Source organism: Manduca sexta, chromosome 9 (genome assembly GCF_014839805.1).
Source record: "Manduca sexta isolate Smith_Timp_Sample1 chromosome 9, JHU_Msex_v1.0, whole genome shotgun sequence".
Lineage (NCBI taxonomy): Eukaryota > Metazoa > Arthropoda > Insecta > Lepidoptera > Sphingidae > Manduca > Manduca sexta.
Genome location: NC_051123.1, coordinates 8,439,330 through 8,460,883, shown reverse-complemented (window position 1 = coordinate 8,460,883; position 21,554 = coordinate 8,439,330). Strand labels below are relative to the sequence as shown.

At 33.5% G+C, this 21,554-nt stretch overlaps 1 protein-coding gene across 1 annotated transcript; it reads left to right on the top strand.

The window, feature by feature from the left end:
* Positions 1-1,834: 1,834 nt before the first annotated feature.
* Positions 1,835-20,460, top strand: LOC115453322 (O-acyltransferase like protein). The gene is made up of 12 exons (XM_037436774.1): positions 1,835-1,927; positions 3,400-3,542; positions 4,281-4,587; positions 5,030-5,141; positions 5,464-5,551; positions 6,041-6,207; positions 6,576-6,758; positions 7,215-7,394; positions 7,706-7,856; positions 8,448-8,625; positions 10,353-10,492; positions 20,115-20,460. The coding sequence occupies exons 1-12, from the start codon at positions 1,858-1,860 to the stop codon at positions 20,217-20,219; spliced, it is 1,824 nt and encodes a 607-aa protein (XP_037292671.1). The 5' UTR covers positions 1,835-1,857; the 3' UTR covers positions 20,220-20,460.
* The last annotated feature ends 1,094 nt before the right edge of the window (positions 20,461-21,554 follow it).

Genomic DNA, 21,554 nt, shown 5'->3' with positions numbered 1-21,554 from the left:
GATAAAAAACATAAAAAAAAAAACAGTCAAATTGAGAACCTATTTGAAAAAAATTTCAACTGTAACAAAACGAAATTTTTTTCTTGTTTTCAATACCCTACTCTAATTATGTAGCCGCTTAGGAGCCCCCGTACGCGGAAGGACCCTCTTGGCGTCAATGGCAGTGCAAGGCCTACCTTCTACGCTGCAGTCCTTCTTGGGGGTCACCACGTGAGAGTATTATTGTTCTGTGGTTACCACACACTAACGGCGGACGGCCCCTGCCGCCCACCGGCGATCCTCCGATGGCTCCTATTAGTCGCTTCTTACTACGGGCAGGGGATACCATGGTGAAATTCTACAAACGCCCCGAATCGACAGCTTTATAGCTGTTGGTGTGCGTTACCAAATAAATACTTAAATGTAGTTAGAAATAATAATAATTGTATTTAAATAAGTATTTTTAAATATTAATATGAACTCGGGGGCGTGTACACCAAATATTGATGAGTAGGGATCGAGGGGAAACTGAAACGAAACGTGACGAAGTTGAATTCTTACCTACAGATAAATTTTTATGAGCAATGAACTTGTAACAAACTCCATAATAATATTTTAATGGTTAACACACAAATAGCGCTAAATAGGCCGTGTTATTTGGTCTATCGTGACTTCTGAGTGACTAAAATTGCTCAAAGTTTTCCCAATATCTCACTAGCGATAAATCTTCGTATTTACTTGGTATTACTGCATTGTTTATTTCCTCTACATATCGGTGTGGAATATTCATATTCTTATTTTTTATTTATTTTTATATTCAAATCCAACTCAAACACAAAATATGATACCAAATATCGTCGTTGTAGGTGGAGAACTAAATAACTCAAAATTTCTAGTTTCGAGATAGACGCGATTAACTGTTTTTTCATTATTTTTAAGCATTACTAAAAAACTATGAATAATTTTAACGTCGGTATTTTTATATATCTTGGGTCTTATTATGTATTATATTATGCATTAACAAAAAAAACTCTGACCTGCAGGATAAAAATATAAAAAAATAAAAACTTCTTATTTAATTCTGCCACAACAATGTTTTGTAAGTTTGCTGAAATAAACTAAATAACTCGTATAGTTATTTAGTTTTGCCTCACTAGAAACCATACGGTAAAGTAATTACAATTATAGACTTTATTAAAGTGAATATCATTAGGATTTTCAATGTCTAAATTAAACAAATCAAGTTGTTTAGTTCTTCTACACATTTGAATAATTTTGTTTATAAACAATAAACTCGAGGAAGAATTAAACAACTTATTTTATTTAATTTCTTTACTATTGAACAGATTATAAGTCGCAGTTTATTGATTTTTAAATTTAATTATTTACTTTTTCTACAACAAAATATATATTATTTGAATATATTTATTTCTTCACTTTTAACATAAAAATAGCTATAATTTCGAAACGGGATAAGATAATGAAATGCTTGTTAGGCCAAAATATGCGCCATGTTTCGGGCAACACAAAAGTGATGAAAGTCCAAAATGGCCAAAATCCGAGTTATTTAGTTCTCCACCTACAACGACGATATAAGTATTATACTTCATACTTATAAACAAAGTTTATCAGTAAATAGTTAGGATCCTTAATGATTATGACTACATAATATGATTGCATAATACTATTATTACCTTGAAGATAAAAGATTCTATATGTTCAAAAATTAATAGACTGCGATAACTATAAGAATTCGGTGTTAATTCTAATAATAACCTGTCCTCAGTCTCCCCTTCCGAAGCGAAATGTAATTGACAGGTGATAATATGCAAATAATTTATATGCACCTAGAGTACAGGTCGTCGTTTAGTTAGTACCATGTCACCGATACAGTACGTGGTGTTATTGTATTTTTTATTCGCGGGAATAACAGCTGAAAAACTTACAAGTAAGTAACTCATTTTCTTTTTCTGAGCATATATTATTATTTTCTGAGCATATAGTTTTTTTTTTATATAGTTACCTTTACAGTGTATCCTAATAATATCCTCAAAACCTTGCCCCGAGCAAACTGCCTAGAGCATTCATTCTATACTTTTACGGCGCACAATTACGGGCGGGAATATGCAAAATTGCGAATAGCTTTAAAAATCAAATTTAGGTATTATTAAAAAATTTAAATTACCCAGATTTTTCTCATTAAATTAACTATTCTATCTAAAAGTCTTGGTTACGAATGAATATAATGTGTACTTTAGGAGACGCGCGGAATCAACAATTTTAGTGGCAATTTCATTAAGAAACAATATTCTCATTATAAAAAAAATAAACAACCAAATATTTTTTTTTCTATATAATTTTGAATCAGTAGTTTCTAAAAAATACGGCTAAAAAATACGCTGCATTAGGTATGATGTGAAACCATCATAACTTTTAAAAATATTTCGCTCTCTATATAAGAAATGAAACATTAAATTTAGAAATGTTAGAACGTTTATTGGTTATAAAACTAGCACATCAATATTATTTTCTCATATTACGTAATTAAGTACTATTAAAATATGTGCGATCAGGGAACGACAAACAAACGACAAGAGTGCGAGCCTACGAACTCCGTCTTAGAATTTGGATTCTTTGTCACTATTTGCATTATAAATCGAATTATTACCTTGAAAATTATTACCGACTTCCAAAAAAGGATGAGGTTCTCAAGTCGTGTGTTCGATTTATTTATAACGTTATTACATTTGAGCAAATATTTTTGGCTGCCTTAGTAAGGATAGTACTCCCTTAGGTATCTCTTTATTAAAGCCTCGTAAATATTAAAATCAAATCAATGAAAGATAGATACATACGTACATACGACACAGTATTGTAAATGAGTATAATGTACATTAGTTGTTCAATACAGTAACAGTCAAATAAAATTAACTTGAAACTTATGAAACAGGCCTTAATAGTAGCCCGCCCTGACTGCAACATCTATTGGTGTAACTACGCAATTTCTCTAGTGGCGGCAGTTGACGGAAGAAAAAAAAACTCGCCGAATTCAAGGCAATGCAAGGCCTGCACTACGCACCTGGGCCCTATAATAATATCAGCCCTGTATTATATACTTGCCCACTGCTGAGCACGGGCCTCCTCTACTACAGATGACCTCTCTGGTAGACCGCAGCGTGTATGGCTTACATAAGCACAAGGCTTTATCTAGGGTAGAAAAAGATGTTCCTAAGATAGGTGCAGGCCAACCTTGGCAACTCTTGTAAACCAACATCGGCAGTGGCATTTTATTACATCGAGGGGTGAAGCTATGCGAGTTTTTTGAAGTACTAAGCACTCTAAACCCTCAACGAAATTAATCAAATATGAAGGAATTGGAAATATAATAAGACATTTTTTTTAACAAAACGTTTGTTTCAGATGAGGAACTCTTCCAACTGCCCCCTGTCTTCCATTTGGATGACTATAACAAATGTCTATCCGTTAAGGATGGAGTGTATTGTCTCGGAGAGTTCGAACTGACGCCAAAACATGAACCTAATCATCTATACAATTTAATGAAGGCTAGTATTAATGACAAATTTATTTGAATGCTTTAACTATCATAAAACTGCAGTATTTTCTTTGATCGCGCTAACTTCTCAACTCCGAAATTCAGTTGCTGCGTTAGGTGGTGGTGAATCCGCCCAGAGCCTTGCTATTGCAAGGAGCACAAAGAAAAACATTATCCTCCTTCGGCAATCGGGGAAAAGTTCTCGCAAATATCTGCCACCCAGAGCCTCGAATTAGTTGGAATTATTACTCAGATTTAGAAAATTCTTTTACTAATCGAAAGTAATTATCACCTGGTTCAAATATCCTACTTTTATCTAAAGAACAGATTATTACAACACAGCTGACGGACGCATGTCGGGGCACCAACAAAAACAAAGTCATATGCTTATTGGAGACACATGACATCCATGAAGTAGAAAATAAACTGCCGGGATTTTAATGACAATCAAACGCAATATCGCTGATTAAATGAGAACTTATTTGGTTTATACTGTCAGTTTTAATTGCCATACCAGGGTATAATGATGTTTAATTAGATTTTTAGCTTTCTTTGTGAACTATACTGTCGGCTTTAATGTGTAAATGCCATACCTTCTTCTTCTTAGTCGTAACACTCTTGACAGAGTGGTCGTGGTCGTCATGTAGAGTTTTCTGGAGCAGAAAAATATATAAATGCCATACCAGGGTAGGTTAATTATATTTTCGGCATTCCCATACCAGGGTGGAAACTTTGGTTCTTTTTCCAGAGACATTCTGAAAACCGCTACAACTTCAATCGTACACGGATCCACCGAGGTTACTGCATCAGCGCTGACAGTCCATCTATAGAGCAGAATATCACACATAGATTCGAAAAATATGTCGAAGCTTACGCTCAAACACATGAAATGCACGCGACATTAAGCGAACTGCACTATTGCAGAACTTATACTGATAGAAATAATTTTAAGCCTAGTTTTGAACAGAATTTATTTGTGCAAGTTGTGTGTGCTATTGTTGTGTTAAATTTGATAGGAACAGCTTACGATATGACGACTGGAGATGCGCCTGAAAGTAAGTTTTATAAACGCAGTTTAAAGCTGATATTTTTTTTTATTGCTATGAATGACGAGACGAGTTGCCGTTCGCCTGATGGTAAGCGATGCGACTGCCCATAACAGTAGAAACACCATCCAACATCTTGAACTACAAAGTATTGTTTGGTATTCCACTGCGCTCGCCATCCTGAGACATGAGATTTTAAGTCTTATTCTGTCCAGTAGTTACACTGCCTACAATGTTCTTCAAACCGGAATACAACAGTGACTACACAGATATTGGCGACAGAAATAGACATTGGGGTGGTACCCAGCCGGACTTTTACATATGAGAGATCTACCACCACATTATTAATTATAATAAAAATATAAGCAACTTTTATAAAATTATACATGAAGAAAATTGATTTCATTCAATTACAAGGGACCTGATATTGAAACAGAATTTGATTTTACAGAAAATAAACTTCTGACGGCCTGGTCTATACCTGCCAATTGGAACAGGCTTACATATATATCTAAAGAGAGCGATCCACGAATTAAAGCCTTAATGCCTATGCAAGGGGCCAGGTATTGTATTAAAATTGTATGTAATTATTAAAAGATTAATAATAAATTAAAAAAAAAACATTAACGCAACAAGTAGTTCACTGCCGTGTTTGTAATTCGAAATTTGAATTGACAACATTTACATGTATAAAAAATATATTATGTAAATCTTTGTTGTGGATTTCATAAGACTATTATAATAGTAAGAAATCTATTAAACCACAAGTTATAATGCATTTAGTCCCACCTAACCGAAGGAAGGAAGATAGGTTTATCTATAAAATATACTATAAGGACTTTGTTCGGAGTGCATGAAGGTTAAAAACTACAAATAACTTTTCAGAATAGCGGGATTAGCACTAATAATGTTCGGTCATGCCAGGGCGATGTTGTTCATGATGTACACGAGTAGTCCAGAAGAATTGGAAGGCGTAAGTGACTGTTTGAACACTATCTACAATGTTCATACAATTACTGCCTTGTTGGGCAAATATTACACCTTTTTGTCCTATGATGTGATAGGGAGCGAGCCTATCATATCGGATAAAAAATTCTCCAAGAGTCTTCAAGAATCCTGTGAAGAAAAACTCAATGTCACTTTAGCCAACTCGGGGACATTATACGTGGTAGACTAAAAGGTTTTTGAATATATTTGAATATTTAAATACTTTGTTTTTTAATATTATATAATGCTGGCAAGTGTAGTGTTCGACGTCCATCATCAACATGGATACCCTTCCTAATGAACGTCGCAGGAGGTCATTGGTTGCCGTCTGCTTCTTAAATGATGATCTGGAAATCTCCCTTCCTAACGTACGTTGCAGGACGTCACTGGGTGCCTTCTGTTTCTAAAACGTTGATCTAGAAATCTTTGGGTAACCTTTGGTGATAGTAATATTTGTGATACAATATATTTGCAGCTACTCCACAGCCCTGAAGGAGCAGAGTTATCAAACGGAACAATTCTGGTTCATTCATTTCTTTTACTCACCACTTTATTAACAAGTTATCATTTTTTGGTGTACTCGAAGAAGAATAAACTAGGTCTCTTTATGCTACCGATGTGCATCTTCAAGAGGATTATCAGGTACTACAATATATTTTTAAAGCATGTTTAATCTGGCTGAAGATATTCAGTGTGCTTAGAATGAACCAAAAAACACGACACGACTCTGTGTCGTTTTATTGAGATTGGTTGACCAACACGTGACTAACGCATTGGTTTCTCGATCAATCACAAATTGGTCCTTTAATGGGAATTGGGATATTCTAAGGAGGCAGTTCTGTCTTTAAAATGGGGATATAAATTATTAAATCGCTAAACAGTTATGTGCATTAATACTTTGATTTCAAACTTTTTACGTATTCAATATTTTGCAGACAATATATTAGTTCTAAGATTTCATGATGTGTTGTATAATACATAAATATTATCCTATTAAACTATTATTAAAGGATAATTCCAGTCCACATCCTCATGGTTGGGTACGCGTCAACCTGGTGGGGGACCGAACGCGACGGCCCTCTGTCCTCGATTATTGAGGGACACACCAAAGTGTGCCGCCAGAAGTTCTGGTCTCACCTCTTCTTCGCCAACAACATTGTTGATAAGGAGAATCACTGCCTCTTACCTACTTGGTAATTATATCATATATAGATAAAATAAATCGTTTTTCTTTATTTTCTTTTTACATAATTTACTCATACCACTTATCTAGTAACAGAATACAAATTAAATTATGAGGTAATTACGTGACAGTAAGACTTGAAATCTAATGTTTCATGGTGAAGAGCGCAGTGCCAGCTGGGCTTCATTTTTCTAGTTCGGGCCATGTTATTTCTGCTTATGTCGACACACTTACCATATAAAAAGTTTCTTCGCCTCATCATGGGTTTGACAAAACAATTACACTAAACCCTGTGATTCTCTGATGACTACTTGATTAGAAGAAAATATTTCAAATAGTTAGAGTTATTGGTAGAAGATGTTTCAGAAAGTCATTTATAATACATTCTATTAAACAAGATAACTTCTTCACATAAAAGATAGGGAAAGACAGGAGAAGATACGAAGCTGAATCCAGTATTTTCCAGGTACCTGCCAGTAGACCTGCACCTGTATATATTAGCATGTATCCTCACTCTTATAATGTGGCGATATCGTCGTCAAGCCATGATGTTATACGCAGCGTGCTTCGTGCTCACAATACTTCAGAACGTCGTGATGTGCTACACTCACGAATGGAGTTCTGCAGTCCAGTTCATCACGCCTGAGTTTGTATTAATAAATCTTGTGTTTACTTCTATATCTACACATAGCCCATCTAATACCGCTGGTAAGATATATATATGCCCAGTTCATGATCACAGCATAAGTGTTCAAACCATAGTAGATCTATTTGTTTTGATTCCGGGATCCATGTGTGGACTCCGTCCGAACAGGCCGCTATTATGTCGACTGGTGGGGGGCAATTCTCGATAGAATTTATCTAGACGCAACTCCACTAACAACCAAGTATAGTAAACATTAGAAACTTTCGCATTCATAAATAAGATTTTAATATCAAATTATTGTGCTTCTACAGGAATCTAAGAAGAATGTTTAACGGTGTGGAATCATTTTCCCACTTCTATATATCGACGTGGGCAGCCTTGCCTACCTGTTTCATGGGATTGTTTATGGGACATTTGCACTTTGAACTCCAAGAGAAAGGGTTCAAAGGCAACGATCATAAGGTAACGTTTTATTCGATTTAGACATGCAAATTGTGTATACATTCTTAATACAGATTTGTCTTAATCCTTGATTTTTAACTGAACTAGAATAGTACTAAATGCTCTGTTCGCGTGGAAGTCATGTTCTATAATGAAATTCGCAGTGCGCACCATCTCGGAATAGATAGAAGTTAATATTGTGTAAATATAGGGTTTATACCATTCGTGTGCAATCATACAGAGCTATTTTTTTTTGTATCGGACCCCGCAGTCAAGAGCGGGGGAAACTTGCGAAATCCCCTGGCTTAGCGACTGTAGGGACCTGGAGGAAAGCTGGGACCAGATATCTGGGGAAGGAAGTGTGGGAGAATCAGAAGGAACCCTCTTAGGATGGCAGAAGGCCAGGAAATGTTCATGATCCCTCATAGACCTTAATGTCAATTGGCAGCTATGAGGTAATAACACTTATCTGTGTGTCTAGGGCAGCAACAAACCTCCCCCCTTGCATGGACATGCATTCAGTATGAAGACCGAGCGATATTATATTTTAAAAACATTTTTACAAACTTTGTCATTTAAAAAGTAAGATAATACGCTTTATTTACTCTTCAGTGGTTCGTATTTCTGCACTATATATCGGTGCCGATTGCCGTGCTGTGGCAGATCAAGGCTGGAATGTATGCCACAAAGCACACGTCATTGGAATTCACAGCCTCCTTCATAGCTATCGACAGACTTGTGTACTTCGCTTCGGCATTCTTCTTCATATTTGGCCTCATAAATGTTGATGGTGAGTCCTCTCCTATAGCTTATTGATACTTAATACAGTTTATATAAGACCTATTTTTGTCCTTTTAAACTTTTTTCGGTATGACAAGGTTTTCCTGCGATAACGCAATTAAAATGAAACATAATTTATGACTTAAAGGATATTTGGAATTGATTCAGTATAAGAAAATAATGTAGTATCTTGCTACTCAGAAGTCATAAATCGGTGGCTCTTTATTACAAGATCAATTATATATATCACATAATTCTATGTCTTTTGTACTTCCAATAATCCCGAAAGTTAAATAAAATAGGAACCATGAATTAATATTAGGAGGCCCTATTCCATCTATGGGAACGAATCCATCTTTTGCAATTACGGCGTTCTATTCGGAGGACAGATTCGATAGCCGTACCTACATATAATTAATAAAAAAAAAATCCTATTTATCTATCAACTAGCAAAGCTGTCCTTCGATTAGAACGCCCATAATTGCAAAAAGATGGATATGCCCCCGTAGATGGAATAGGGCACCCTGGCCTTATTGTCGATTTAATTTTTACAAACATGAAAATTATGAATGTTATTTTCCCAAATCAAGTAAAAATTAACTTGGGATCTTGTATTAATGAGTCAGCATAATGTCGGAAGTTGTGTTAAAAAAAATAATTTTCTGGTGTATTTTACATATTCGTGTTATCAAAGGAAAATTTTAAATCTTTTTATATCAACTTATAAGAGAGGATGTTTTTGTCCTTTTACGTTCCATCAAACAAATGATAGATATATGGAAATTAATTAGTAATATTACAATAACGCAACATCCTTATTAAGATTTCGTTTTGACATTATGTTACTAAATGAAACCACATGTTCGTCTTTACAATGTAATATCATCCATGAATAACCAATATTTTCAATAAAATTTTCAGTTTAACTATTTAGATTTTTGCGTGCATGGGTTTATTTCTAACTAAAATTTTAAAAATAGTGAGCTGTTGCCGCTGCGATCAATTATCTTAGAGTAATTGTACTGGCATTAGAGCGTGTTTATTAAAATTAATTTTTATTAACATTTATTTTGTCCGAAACTTACACTTCTTTGTTTTATCACTGCGGTTCGAGTAATTTATTGTCAAGTGTTATTTTCAAGTAGATAAGTATGTGGTTTCATTTAGTAACGTAATGTCAAAATGACGCTCTATATAACGCCTATAAGACGCAAACTTTTCCATCGTATTGTAATGTTCTTTGCGCTAACTGCAAGGTTATTGGTCGACATCCTTATTTGGTCGAACATTTTGGATAAATATTTGAATATAAAAAAACAAATATTTGAAATAATACAATAACAACAAATAAATATTTGCCCTTTACCTGTAATTCTAACTTTCGTAAAATATACCTTGAACATGCCTTGCCACCGATTTTAATGAATTACAAAGAAATGTACATGAAGGCTTCCACGAATGGTGCAATTCATTATACATTTACTCATGAACGAATTTTACTTTTGAACTGGGGCGATAAGATCTTAGTGTTTTATTTTATCTATATGAAATTAAATAATTAATTTGAATCTTTAAAAAAATATACATAATTTAGATTCCGTCAATATTAACTCTACCACCAGAGAAGAATGGGAAGACTAGTGTTGCACGTTTCAAAATCAGTTTTAGGTATACTATGGGGTGTGGTAATCTCTGCTTACCCCTACAGGATACAGACATGATATATTATGGTTGTAGGTCCTTTAAAACGGTTCTTTGGATGGGAAGGATGGCAACCGTTGGCGCGCATGTCCTTGGCAGTGATGTTGCTCCACTGGATCATCAATATGGTGATTGCTGCCCGTCCTAACATATATGGGACTTCTACCTTTGATACTGTAAGTGCTTTATATTTACTAAATACCATTGCTGGATCTGGTCCTTGGGTATTGGGAATATAGTGCTTACTGCAGAGTAATAAGGAGCTTATCATTAACATACATCATCATCATCATCGGCCGCAGAATATCCACTGCTCAACATACATATTTAAGGCGATAAGTTCACAGTTTTAGTGGTTTAACTAAATTCATTGTTATTGTCATATTGGTTCTTGGTACTGGTACTTTTATACTAACTGTCATGGTTAAGTACAATACGAAAATTTGTTTATATCTGGTATGTTTTTGTTTAAATAATAAAAAAATATTACTGTTATTATGAATTCGAAATTACCGTTTCAGATAAAAGCTGAACATTTTTTAGTCAATGTTAGCATTTTTAAACTGCTACCGAATCTATAGGTATATAAAAACAACTAAGGTCCTATTAAATTATATTAAAGAGTTCCTCACGTACTTATAAAATTTGCTGGTAATAGGTATCTCATATGCGAGCAGCGGAAAAGCGGCGATAGCCTAGTAAATCGAGTGGAAGCGACTGCAAAGACAAATGTCCTCAGGTTCAAAACCAAAGTGCACATTTCTAAAATTATGTGTGTATTACTTTGAGCATGCCGAGCGCTGATGGCAAGCAATGTCCATAAACAGTAGCAACACCATATATAATAATAATATTAGCCCTGTATTATATGCTTGCCCATTGCTGAGCACGGGCCTCCTCTACTACTAAGAGGGATTAGGCCTTAATCCACCACGCTGGCCTAGTGCGGATTGGTAGACTTCACACACCTTCGAAATTCCTATAGAGAACTTCTCAGATGTGCAGGTTTCCATACAGAATTTTAAATTACAAATTACTGCCCTCGTCACCCTGAGCCACGATGATAACCCTCACATAAAACCGGCACACAACAGTGCACATAGTAACTTAGTGATAGAATTAGTCACACCCAGATAGCATCTTGCTTATATAATATTAGCCCAGTATTATATACTGTCCCATACTCGGCACGGGCCTCTTCTACTACTGAGAGGGATTAGGCCTTAGTCCACCACGCTGGCCTAGTGCGAACTGGCAAACTTCACATACCCTCAAAATTGTTTTAGAGAACTTCTCTGGTATGATAATTCACAAAGAATACACACATTACTCTAGAAATGTCAGAGGTGCATGCCCTTGGGTTTTGAACGTGCGGACATTCATCTCGGTAGTCCGTTCCACTCCCAACTACGCCATCACCCCTTGTTATTGTTATTTAATTTACTTCTAATTATAATCTGCTTTAAGGTTAATTGAAGACAATATATGATGCATGTGAAGTAAATTAATACACTACAAGAAAACATATTTTAACTGCCTTCAAAAAAGGAGGAGGCTCGCAATTTGACGTATTTTTTTTATTTATTACCTCAGAACTCCGATATTTATTGATCAATTTGAAAAAATATTTTTCCATGTAAAAGAATTGATCCAGATGATCCCTAAGAAATATTTTTAAAATCGGTTCATCAGCTAACAGCAATTAACTAATTTTTATCAAAAATTAACCCGCCTTTAAAAACCACTAAAAACCAAATTGCTAGCTGGCTACGTCATATAAATACATAAACAAATATACGGAAACAATGTGCAAAGTCCAATTTTAATTAGTCATCGACTTCAAAATAAGATATCAGTATATACCTGTTATGTTAATTTTTGTTTCTCTTTTAACTAAAAAAATATTGATACAATAAAAAAAATACCAAACCAACATTTCAAGAAACTTTAATGGTATATATTTTCCTCAGAGGAAGTATTTATTTTTGTTTTATCAGTTAAATTTACACGCAAAAAGCTTCGGGAACAATTTCGGCGACTGCAATGATAAGAAAACGATGATGATAAATATTTACTTTAAAGATATACCTGCAGACGGCAACGACTGCACTTCAAAACCGGTTAGTGTTTAAATTATTCCAAGATTAGATCGGCATTGACTTCGACCCCTTTTACCGAGTTGTTTAACAGATCCATTAATTCTCCTATACATAAATCTCATAGGATCCATAAGTTTAATTTTTATCATTGGTGCTTTACAACTGGCTTATCTAGTTGTAAACGTCCCTATATATAATGATATCAGCCCTGTATCATATACTGTCGCACTGCTGGGTACAGGCCTTCTCTACTACTGAGAGAGATTAGGGTTTAGTCTACCACGCTGACCTAGTGCAGCTTGGTACTTCATACACCGTCAAGTTCTTATAGTAAACTTTTCATGTATGCAGGTTTCCTCAAAATGTTTTCCTTCACTGTTAAAGCTAGCGATAATTCACAAAGAATAGACACATAATTTTAGAAAAGTCAGAGATACGTGCCTTTGGGTTTTAAACCTGCAGACATTCATCGCGGAAGTCCGTTCCACATCCAACTAGGTTAACGTCCCTATACTTGCGGTTAAAATTAAATAAAAAAGAATAGAATAGCCTCCATAGTTCGTTATTTTGTGTACCGCTTTACTATAGAGGGAAGTTGAATATTTCCAACTCCTCCCTATTTTTGATTTGATAAATTTTGTCACGGGATAAAGACAAATTAGTTCTCCCTGAGATTCGCCGAGTTTCACCGCAGGGTGTCATAAAATGTGTGCCACTGCTCATCCTGGCTTACAGAAGTTGTAGTGGTGGGTGTGAGAAAGGGAATGTCTCTTACACACAAATCTGTTTGTAGTAGAATATAAATTGGGTGAATATTTGAAAATAGACATATTCGGTGTTCCTAAAATAAATTCAAATATTTCTCCCAATAGCGATCTTTATCGATTCGATGTAAAGTTTATTGTAATTATATACTATTTAAATCAAAGGCACAGTCTGTAAATCGATATTCAGGTCGGAATTTGGATTTGAAAAATGTTCACGAATGGCAATGAGAAATGACACATATGGTAATTAGTATTTGAAAAATGGTAATTATAGTAGGTGGTTGGTAGGTAATAAGTAAATAAATAAATACCGTTAAAATCATATAATATATTATATTTATGAATTATATATAAGTCTCTAATATATAAAGATTGAAAACAAACATATCTACTCATTGCCACCATTATAATATATAATAATTGTAACGCAACATGATTAACCGATTTTGCTCTTAATAATCAACAAAGTTTGATCAGCAAAATAAATACATCTAACAAAATAACAGTCTTGTTTAATTATTACAATAATATTGTATTTTAAAACCAACAGAAATGAGAAAATCCATTATAAAAATGCGTTAAACATTGATCTTGATTTAATTCTTCAAGGAAATAATGCTAAAATGATACAATATGTCGAATGTCGACGGACCACCTGATATTCAGAGGGACTAGTTGCTTCGGGTGTTTGGAAATGAATTGTAGACATACTAAGTATGTCGGAAAATTACAATGTGATAGCAAAAATGAATCTTCTAATACTATGAATAAAGACTCTATTATTGATGAGTTGGGTTAGTGAAACTCTTGTGCTAGACGATCTGTCAGAAGACCCCGGATGTCCTGTTGTTCAAAAATATTATGAATCTGATTCTAATTCAAGTTTAAATATCTTTTAAGTTCCTATGTTATAATTTATCAGTTTATCTCATAACCTTAATTAAGAAATACATTTACATGCGACTTGTTCAAAATATTATTTTTAGTTGATTTTATTTTTCATATAACAATTCCGATAGATCTAAAATCTTTTCAACATTTCTTTCTTTGCAGTCTTCTAGCTCTTGGTGTTAATTCTTAAGCTGATAATATTTTTTCTGTGCTCTTCGTTTTTTTATTGTTGTTTTTCTTTCTGTTTTTCCTGGGCGTATAATAATAGGATCAGCTTTAATTTTTGTGTATCTACTTCTAAGCACAATTCTTAAGGCTTTTGCTTATACTTCTATCATTAGATTTTTTTATTCCCAGGCATCTTTAAACTCAAAAACAGTGAGATGGTAAGCGATACGATCACCCATAAACAGTAGCAAGTCTACCTGGAATTTTAAATTACAACGTACTGTGTGGTACTTCACTGCGGTTGTCATCCTGAGAAATCATAAGGCGTTAAGTCTCAAGATGCCCTGTAATTACATTGTTTACAATTTTCTTCGAACCGACACACGACAGTGCATGCACACTGTCTCCTGGCAGCAGAAATAAACACTCAAGAGAGCTACCTTCGTTTTATCTAAAACTTCTATTGACTGGTGATAGGTCTCTCATATGTGAGAGACCGCCTGGTTAGGTACCACGGCAATGTCTATTTCTGCCGCCAAGCAGCAGTGTGTAGTCACTGTTGTGTTTCGGTTTGAAAGACATTGTAGCCAGTGTAACTGCTGGACATACTAAGACTTAACATCTCTTGTCTCAGGATAGCGAGCGCAGTGGAATACCAAACTATACTTTGTAGTTCAAGGTGTTGGATGGTGTTTCTGCTGTTTATAGGCTGTCGTATCGCTTACCATCAAGCGAATGGAGGGCTCGTCTCTTCATTCAAAGCTAATAAAATAAAAAATAAACTATTAGTGAACTCTCCTAATAAAATAATTTATTAAACCATTAATTGCATAACTTTTTATACTATTATTTACTTTTTAGGGTTCAAATAACGTTTATTGTCTTAAGTTTATATAAACAAAGTATAAAATACGATAATAATACATTTTTGTTTACTTCAACTTTACGCAATACTAATTACAATTTGTTATTGCCAATTACCGTTTACCAAATTTCAAATGGTAAACACGGTAATTATAACGACGGTAAGTAGTTTTTGCTACATTTTATTTTATAAAACATTCTTTATACTACTTTATAATTTAAGAAACCATAAAACAGGACAGTTTTTTATGACGATAATTATAATTAATCCAAATTGTAAATAAGCAACACAGACTTACCACAGCAAGCTCAAACGGAAATGAGAAAAATTTGTGACAAACGCTTTTTTTCGACGATAAATACGAGCTGCAGCTGCCGTATAATCAATTCTTGATGTGTAATCTGCTTGAGTCGCGAGAGGAAACTCAGCTCTAGCCGCAGAATAAACCAAACAGGCACCGACCCGTTCCGTTTAAGTTTTAACACTATGACTATTTCAACAAATGGTAGGTAGAACAATGTGTTGGGACAAATTTCAAAGTGGTTAAAAATAATATTAAAGTGATCTTTATAGTTTGTAATTTGGGTAGCTTGTAGTGTATGTATTCTATTATCTGAATAGTTTAAAAAAAATACGATCTTCAAAAAGTTTTTACTACTTTTCGCACATGGATTGCTAAAATTTGGAAATTGTGACACGGATGGTAATTAGATTTAAGGCATGTTTTTGAGGATAGCTTTTCTATTTATTACAATACAGATATGTTTTGCACATGCACATATAACCCATGAACCAAGCTTTAGGAAAAATAAAAAAAAACATAAAATAATATTTGTCTAGGTAGTTATTTACTTAGAGCCGCGTAATATGCCCTTTTCAAATATTCACCCATTTATACCCGCCAGGATAACGACCACTGTATCCGAAGTACAAATCCCACTATAGTGAATTGTTAGCTGCCCCGCTTGTGCAAAATACATTTTCGTGATAATAAATTGCCTCTAACCAGAACATAGTCCATGTCGCGGCTGCGTGTTAATTTTAATCCAAATCAGTTTAGTGGATTTGCATTCATAGAGTAAACAATCAATTTTTCGCATCTATATTATATTTTGAAGAATTATTATTTATTGTTCGAATTTATTAAAATGTTTTAAGTATACATACTCGCACATACTCGTACTTACTGCTTTATTAATCGCTACAGGTGACAGTTAATTGGAGATACAATAAAGGTCGTATAAATATTCATCAAAGTATGTAATCATTTTCAAGAATAAAAACTTGAATTTATTCATAACGTCATTTTAACATTGTTTATAATTTTGTTTTTTTTTTTTAAAAAACACTGAACATATATGTAGCTCGACTAGTATATGAAATTAAAAGACAATTTAAGGCTAAATTCACACTTATTTTGAAACAGAAAAACACATATCACATTTTCGTCAAAAAAATATAATCTCTCACAACGCATTGCTTATTGTTATTTGTCAAATTTAAATAATAGTACATAAATACTATTATAAGAAAAAATATCCTACGTTCAATTATAGAATGCCAGCTATGAAATTAAATTAGAATAGGCTACTGAGATATAAAAACGATGGCGTCAAAGTAGATACGGTCTGAGACGTTTTTTCAAAAAACTTTTTCTTTTTACAATAATGAGCCTACATTAACCCCCCTATCCACAAGTTAGAAAAAAAATTGTAATATTTTTTTAAAAAAATTTACAATATCTGGCCCGCTAATGAAGACACTTGTTTTTAAAAAAAACATCGCAGTAGATACGGACATGTGAATTTTTCCGTTCGTTAAAAGCTTAGACAGATGAAGGAAACTTCAATAAAATCGTCACATTCTAGTGTGTATATTCTTTATTAGTAGTATAACAAATTTATCGCTATATTTTTGTTATACTTACTGAAATAATTTTGTTGTAACTTTTTATATAAAAATAGCTTCGACGTAGAAGATGACATCTGACTGATATTCTTTATACGTAGAGATTAAAAAGCGTCAATTCCATTAAAATACTTAACAAGATAACATAATACCAGTAAAATTTTTAAGATTTTTTTTTATATTTTGCTGATGTATACATATCATGATATACTTAAGTATGCGGTATTTGGCGGATGCTTCTTCTACGTAAATTTTGTTTCAGACTATAAAATACATATATGTAAGACCCACATCCAACCTTTATTTGCAGGACTATAGTGAATCCAAAATTGATTGTAATACAGTAAACATATATTCGTACTTAATAACCCCACTTATTCATAGACGTTTTTTATCTAAGGACTAGCTGACCCGGCAGACTTCATACTACCTCATGGATAAATAAAAGACCTAATCTTTTGTATAAAATGATTTTAAAACAAACAAATCGAATCCGTATTTAATAAAAAAGCATTTATTGAATAAATAATTTAGCCTATCTCCTACATTGTCACTCACTAAAGAACGCAATTCTGACATAGCAATACGACTATTTTCTTGATCTGTCTGTCTCTGGTCATCAGTGCGGTTAGCACGTGAGGTAGCTCTTCGCACATTTGATTGACTACGACGACCTAAGTCAGGTCGTCTTCTCCTCGGCATCGTAAATTGTAATTAATCAAAGTGAGAAAATTTCCCGCTCATTTAGCAGTAAAGTGTCACTATCACAAAAAGAGCACATTACTTGGAATGTCACTATCACAAAGGATCACCAAAGTAAAGAAAGTTCTCGCGCACGTAACCACAAAGATAGATATAATATCGTAATAATACTTTTCCGTGCTCTGAAATGCGACAGGATGGATTGACATATTAGCTGGTTGTCAAATCTAATGTCAAATATTATGATTGCGTTCAGAAATTTAACTTAAGATTCATAATTTAATTTGTGACAAAACTTAAGATTTATCTTTCGATTTATATATAGTTTTATTAAAAAAATAATCGGACAGATTAACAACTGAAGTTAGCTAAAATTGAGTTTCTCGAAGCCGACCACTATTTATGTACTATGTATTTTGAGACTATGCAATTTTGTCGCGTTCGCGATTCACTTTCACTTTCGTTGAGTTTCAGAACGCGATATTAGATCCTCCAACGCGCACGCGAATTTGAACTTTATGCAGCGGTAATAAATTACAAATTGACTCTACGTATTAGTTAGAAAACGTTTGTATGGGAAATAGAAAAATGCTGTTTTGAGGTTTTTCCCGGCAATTATTCGAATTTTTCTCACCTTTTAAATCTTCCCTAGACCTCCACGAATAATTCAAGACCAAGATAAGATAAATCCGTTCAGCCGTTCTCGAGTTTTAGCGAGACTAACGAACAGCAATTGATTTTTATATATATAGATGGAAGGAGATTACTCCGTCCTTTGATACAAAACGTCTATGAATAAGGGGGTATGTGTGTGGTATTGTGTTTGGTTAATATATTGTCTCGTGGTAACCTAATAAAAAATTTACTAAGTAATATGCTCGATTATCCGTTCTACAGAAAAAAGACAATATTGCTGGGCTTAATCAATATTAAGTATCTACGTCTGAAGTATGGAAATAAAATGTTTCCTTTTCTGTTTTAGGATACAATGAGGCTGACATTATCTTGTAGATTATATACAAATAAAGATTATAAAAGAAAGATATATCGAAATTTTTTAACATAAAATTAAATCGCCATCAAATTTCGTAAAAATGAAACAAATAATTTTAAATTATAATGTTCGGATTTCAAAAAATATATTAAAGGATGTCGGAATAATAACCACACTTCAACTTAGTTCAGATCGTAAAACATTTTGAATTAATTATAAAATGAAATTAAACAAATTATATAATAACAAAGAGCGAAAACTTTTTCTAAATCTATGAAAAACTTACAAACTGGAGACCTTAATATTTTATTTTATTATATTTGATAAACGAACAGTAAATACTTACGAGTAATAACAATAATGTCAGTAAGATGAATACATACACCAGTAAAGGTTTCACTGAGAAACATAAAAATACAAAACTAGTATAAATGATTAAACAAGAAGTCACATTGAAATAACATATATTTTATTATAATTTTTAAAAACTTTAATATGTTACAAAGATAAAATTGATGTCACTTTAACAATCTTAAAACAGACAGCGACGGTATAGACATAAATACGAAATACAACAATATTTTGAAAGCTATAGTGAGAGCTAGTAAGGAGCCCTGGACCTTTCAAGAAAAAACACAAACTGTGCAAAAAGAAAGTACAATACCATAACACAGGCACGGTATGTGTGTTACTAATTGTTCTACAAATAAGTTTAATAAAATTGTATCTTAATTTCAGAACCTTCTATGGTTGTATATTCAAATTAGCAGTGCCTATGTTTAATTCCGAAAATGCATTCGATTTAATGAGTCCATTAGTGATTTTTTGGTCTTTTAATTTGAATTGACATGTTTTGCATTTATGAAGGTTACTCAAGTAAGACAACAGACATAAACAAATTAATTACTTTTATTACACAATTATTATTTTATTTATCGCTTCCATTACTATTAAGATTAAAGAAGAAACATCTAAACAATGCCATCCAATAATTTAACAATCTTGAGAAGGACAAAATTACTTTACGGTCAACACTTTTCCTTTTCTATATCTGAGCTACAGGAGCGCTTTGTCTCTCACACTTTGTATGCTTTGTAGAGAATAGAACTTGTAAAACACTAAGATTTTTAAGTGCATCAGTTTTAACCAATCTTATACTGTGCATTTATAATAATTAAACTATTTTTCAGATTGTATCGCGGTTTTTATATTTTAATTTTCTCCCGAGATTTTGAAATCCTTGCAGCCTTCGTTGTCATGGAAGAGACATCACGCCTCATCAACGAAGGCGAGAGAATTAGAATATAAAAACCGCTATAAAATCGGAAAAATAGTTTCATTTTAATGTCTAACATTCGCGTAAACATAAGAAATAATTAAGTATTAACGTCTTTTTCATTCCAGATGTTGGATTGGATAGCTACTTTTGTCATGTCCTACGTCATCGCAGTGCCCGTGACTGTACTCTGCGAGATACCGATGCAGAGGTTCTTTAATGCACTCCTGTGATTACGTATAATGTTAATGACTACCGGTGGCTAGGAACCTGAGTCTCGACATCAGAGTGTGATTCAGTTCTCACGATATTTCTATATCCATTGATATAATATAATATATAAATGTAAAAATACTTTCAAAATAAAGAAAATAATAATAATACTAGCTTTGTATTATAATTACTCCCCACTACTGAGCATGGGCTTCTTCTATAACTGAGAAGGTTTAGGTATTGATCCATCACCATGGCCTTGTGCGCATTGGCAGACTTCACATACCTGCGAAATTCTTTGTGACTACGTGATCGTAAAAAAATCGTCAATTTATCAATAAAAATATTTAATAATAATGTGTTGATATTATCCTTTACTAGCTTTTGCTCGCGGCTTCGTCCGCGTGAAAGAGTTTTCCGGAATAAAAGACCCTGGGAAAGGCCTATAACCTTTCCAGGGTCTTAAACTATCTCCATACTAAATTTCATAAGATTAGTAGTATTAGATCAGTACATTTTGAGAAAAACGATAATATACAGACAGACAGAAAAGGGAACTTTGTTTTATAATATGTATAGATTTGAATAGCTCTATCATCCCCTTACATATACTCACGACTTTTTATTCCCGAACGGTTGGGATACCCGCTTCCCCATTTTTATCTTTATATAATAAACTAAATTTATTATGTGGCCTTCACTGAATAGAAACATAACATTGATACCAACCGCGTGGAAGGAAGTCAAACTATCTAACTCTGTTAAATATATCGTTTATTAAGTCTTCGCAATGTAATATAACCGACAAACGCCTAGGGCACGTATTTTTTTGTACGAATGTGTGGCCATACTAACATATAAAAATCCCCTCACCTCGCCGTAATGTGCTCAATTTGTTTGCCGGCTATTACTTATAATTTATAATGTCCATCTGCGCCTTGCCTACTTTCTTAAGTGGCATGAAAGTATATAAGATTTTTGTAATTAATAATCATCGATCATTTTAAAATTTCGCAAAATAAAAAGAATATATAACTACATATTAATAACTACCTTTTACTAGCGACTTCATATATTTTTTATTACACTTTATATACGAAGAGTATAATGGCGGACTTAAATCCGACGGCATTCTCTACCAGTCAACCTTTAGGTGGTGCAGAGACTAAAGACGCAGGTGTACACAGCGAGAGACGGTAGTGGAGAGAACATTAACAAAGAAGACTAATATATATGAAAGCTTAAACGATATAAAGTCCTGCTATATGTCTTCCCGAGACAAAAATTAGTCTATATCCTCTAAACTATCTCCATACAAAATTCTATAGAAATCCGTTCAGTAGTTTTTGAGTTTA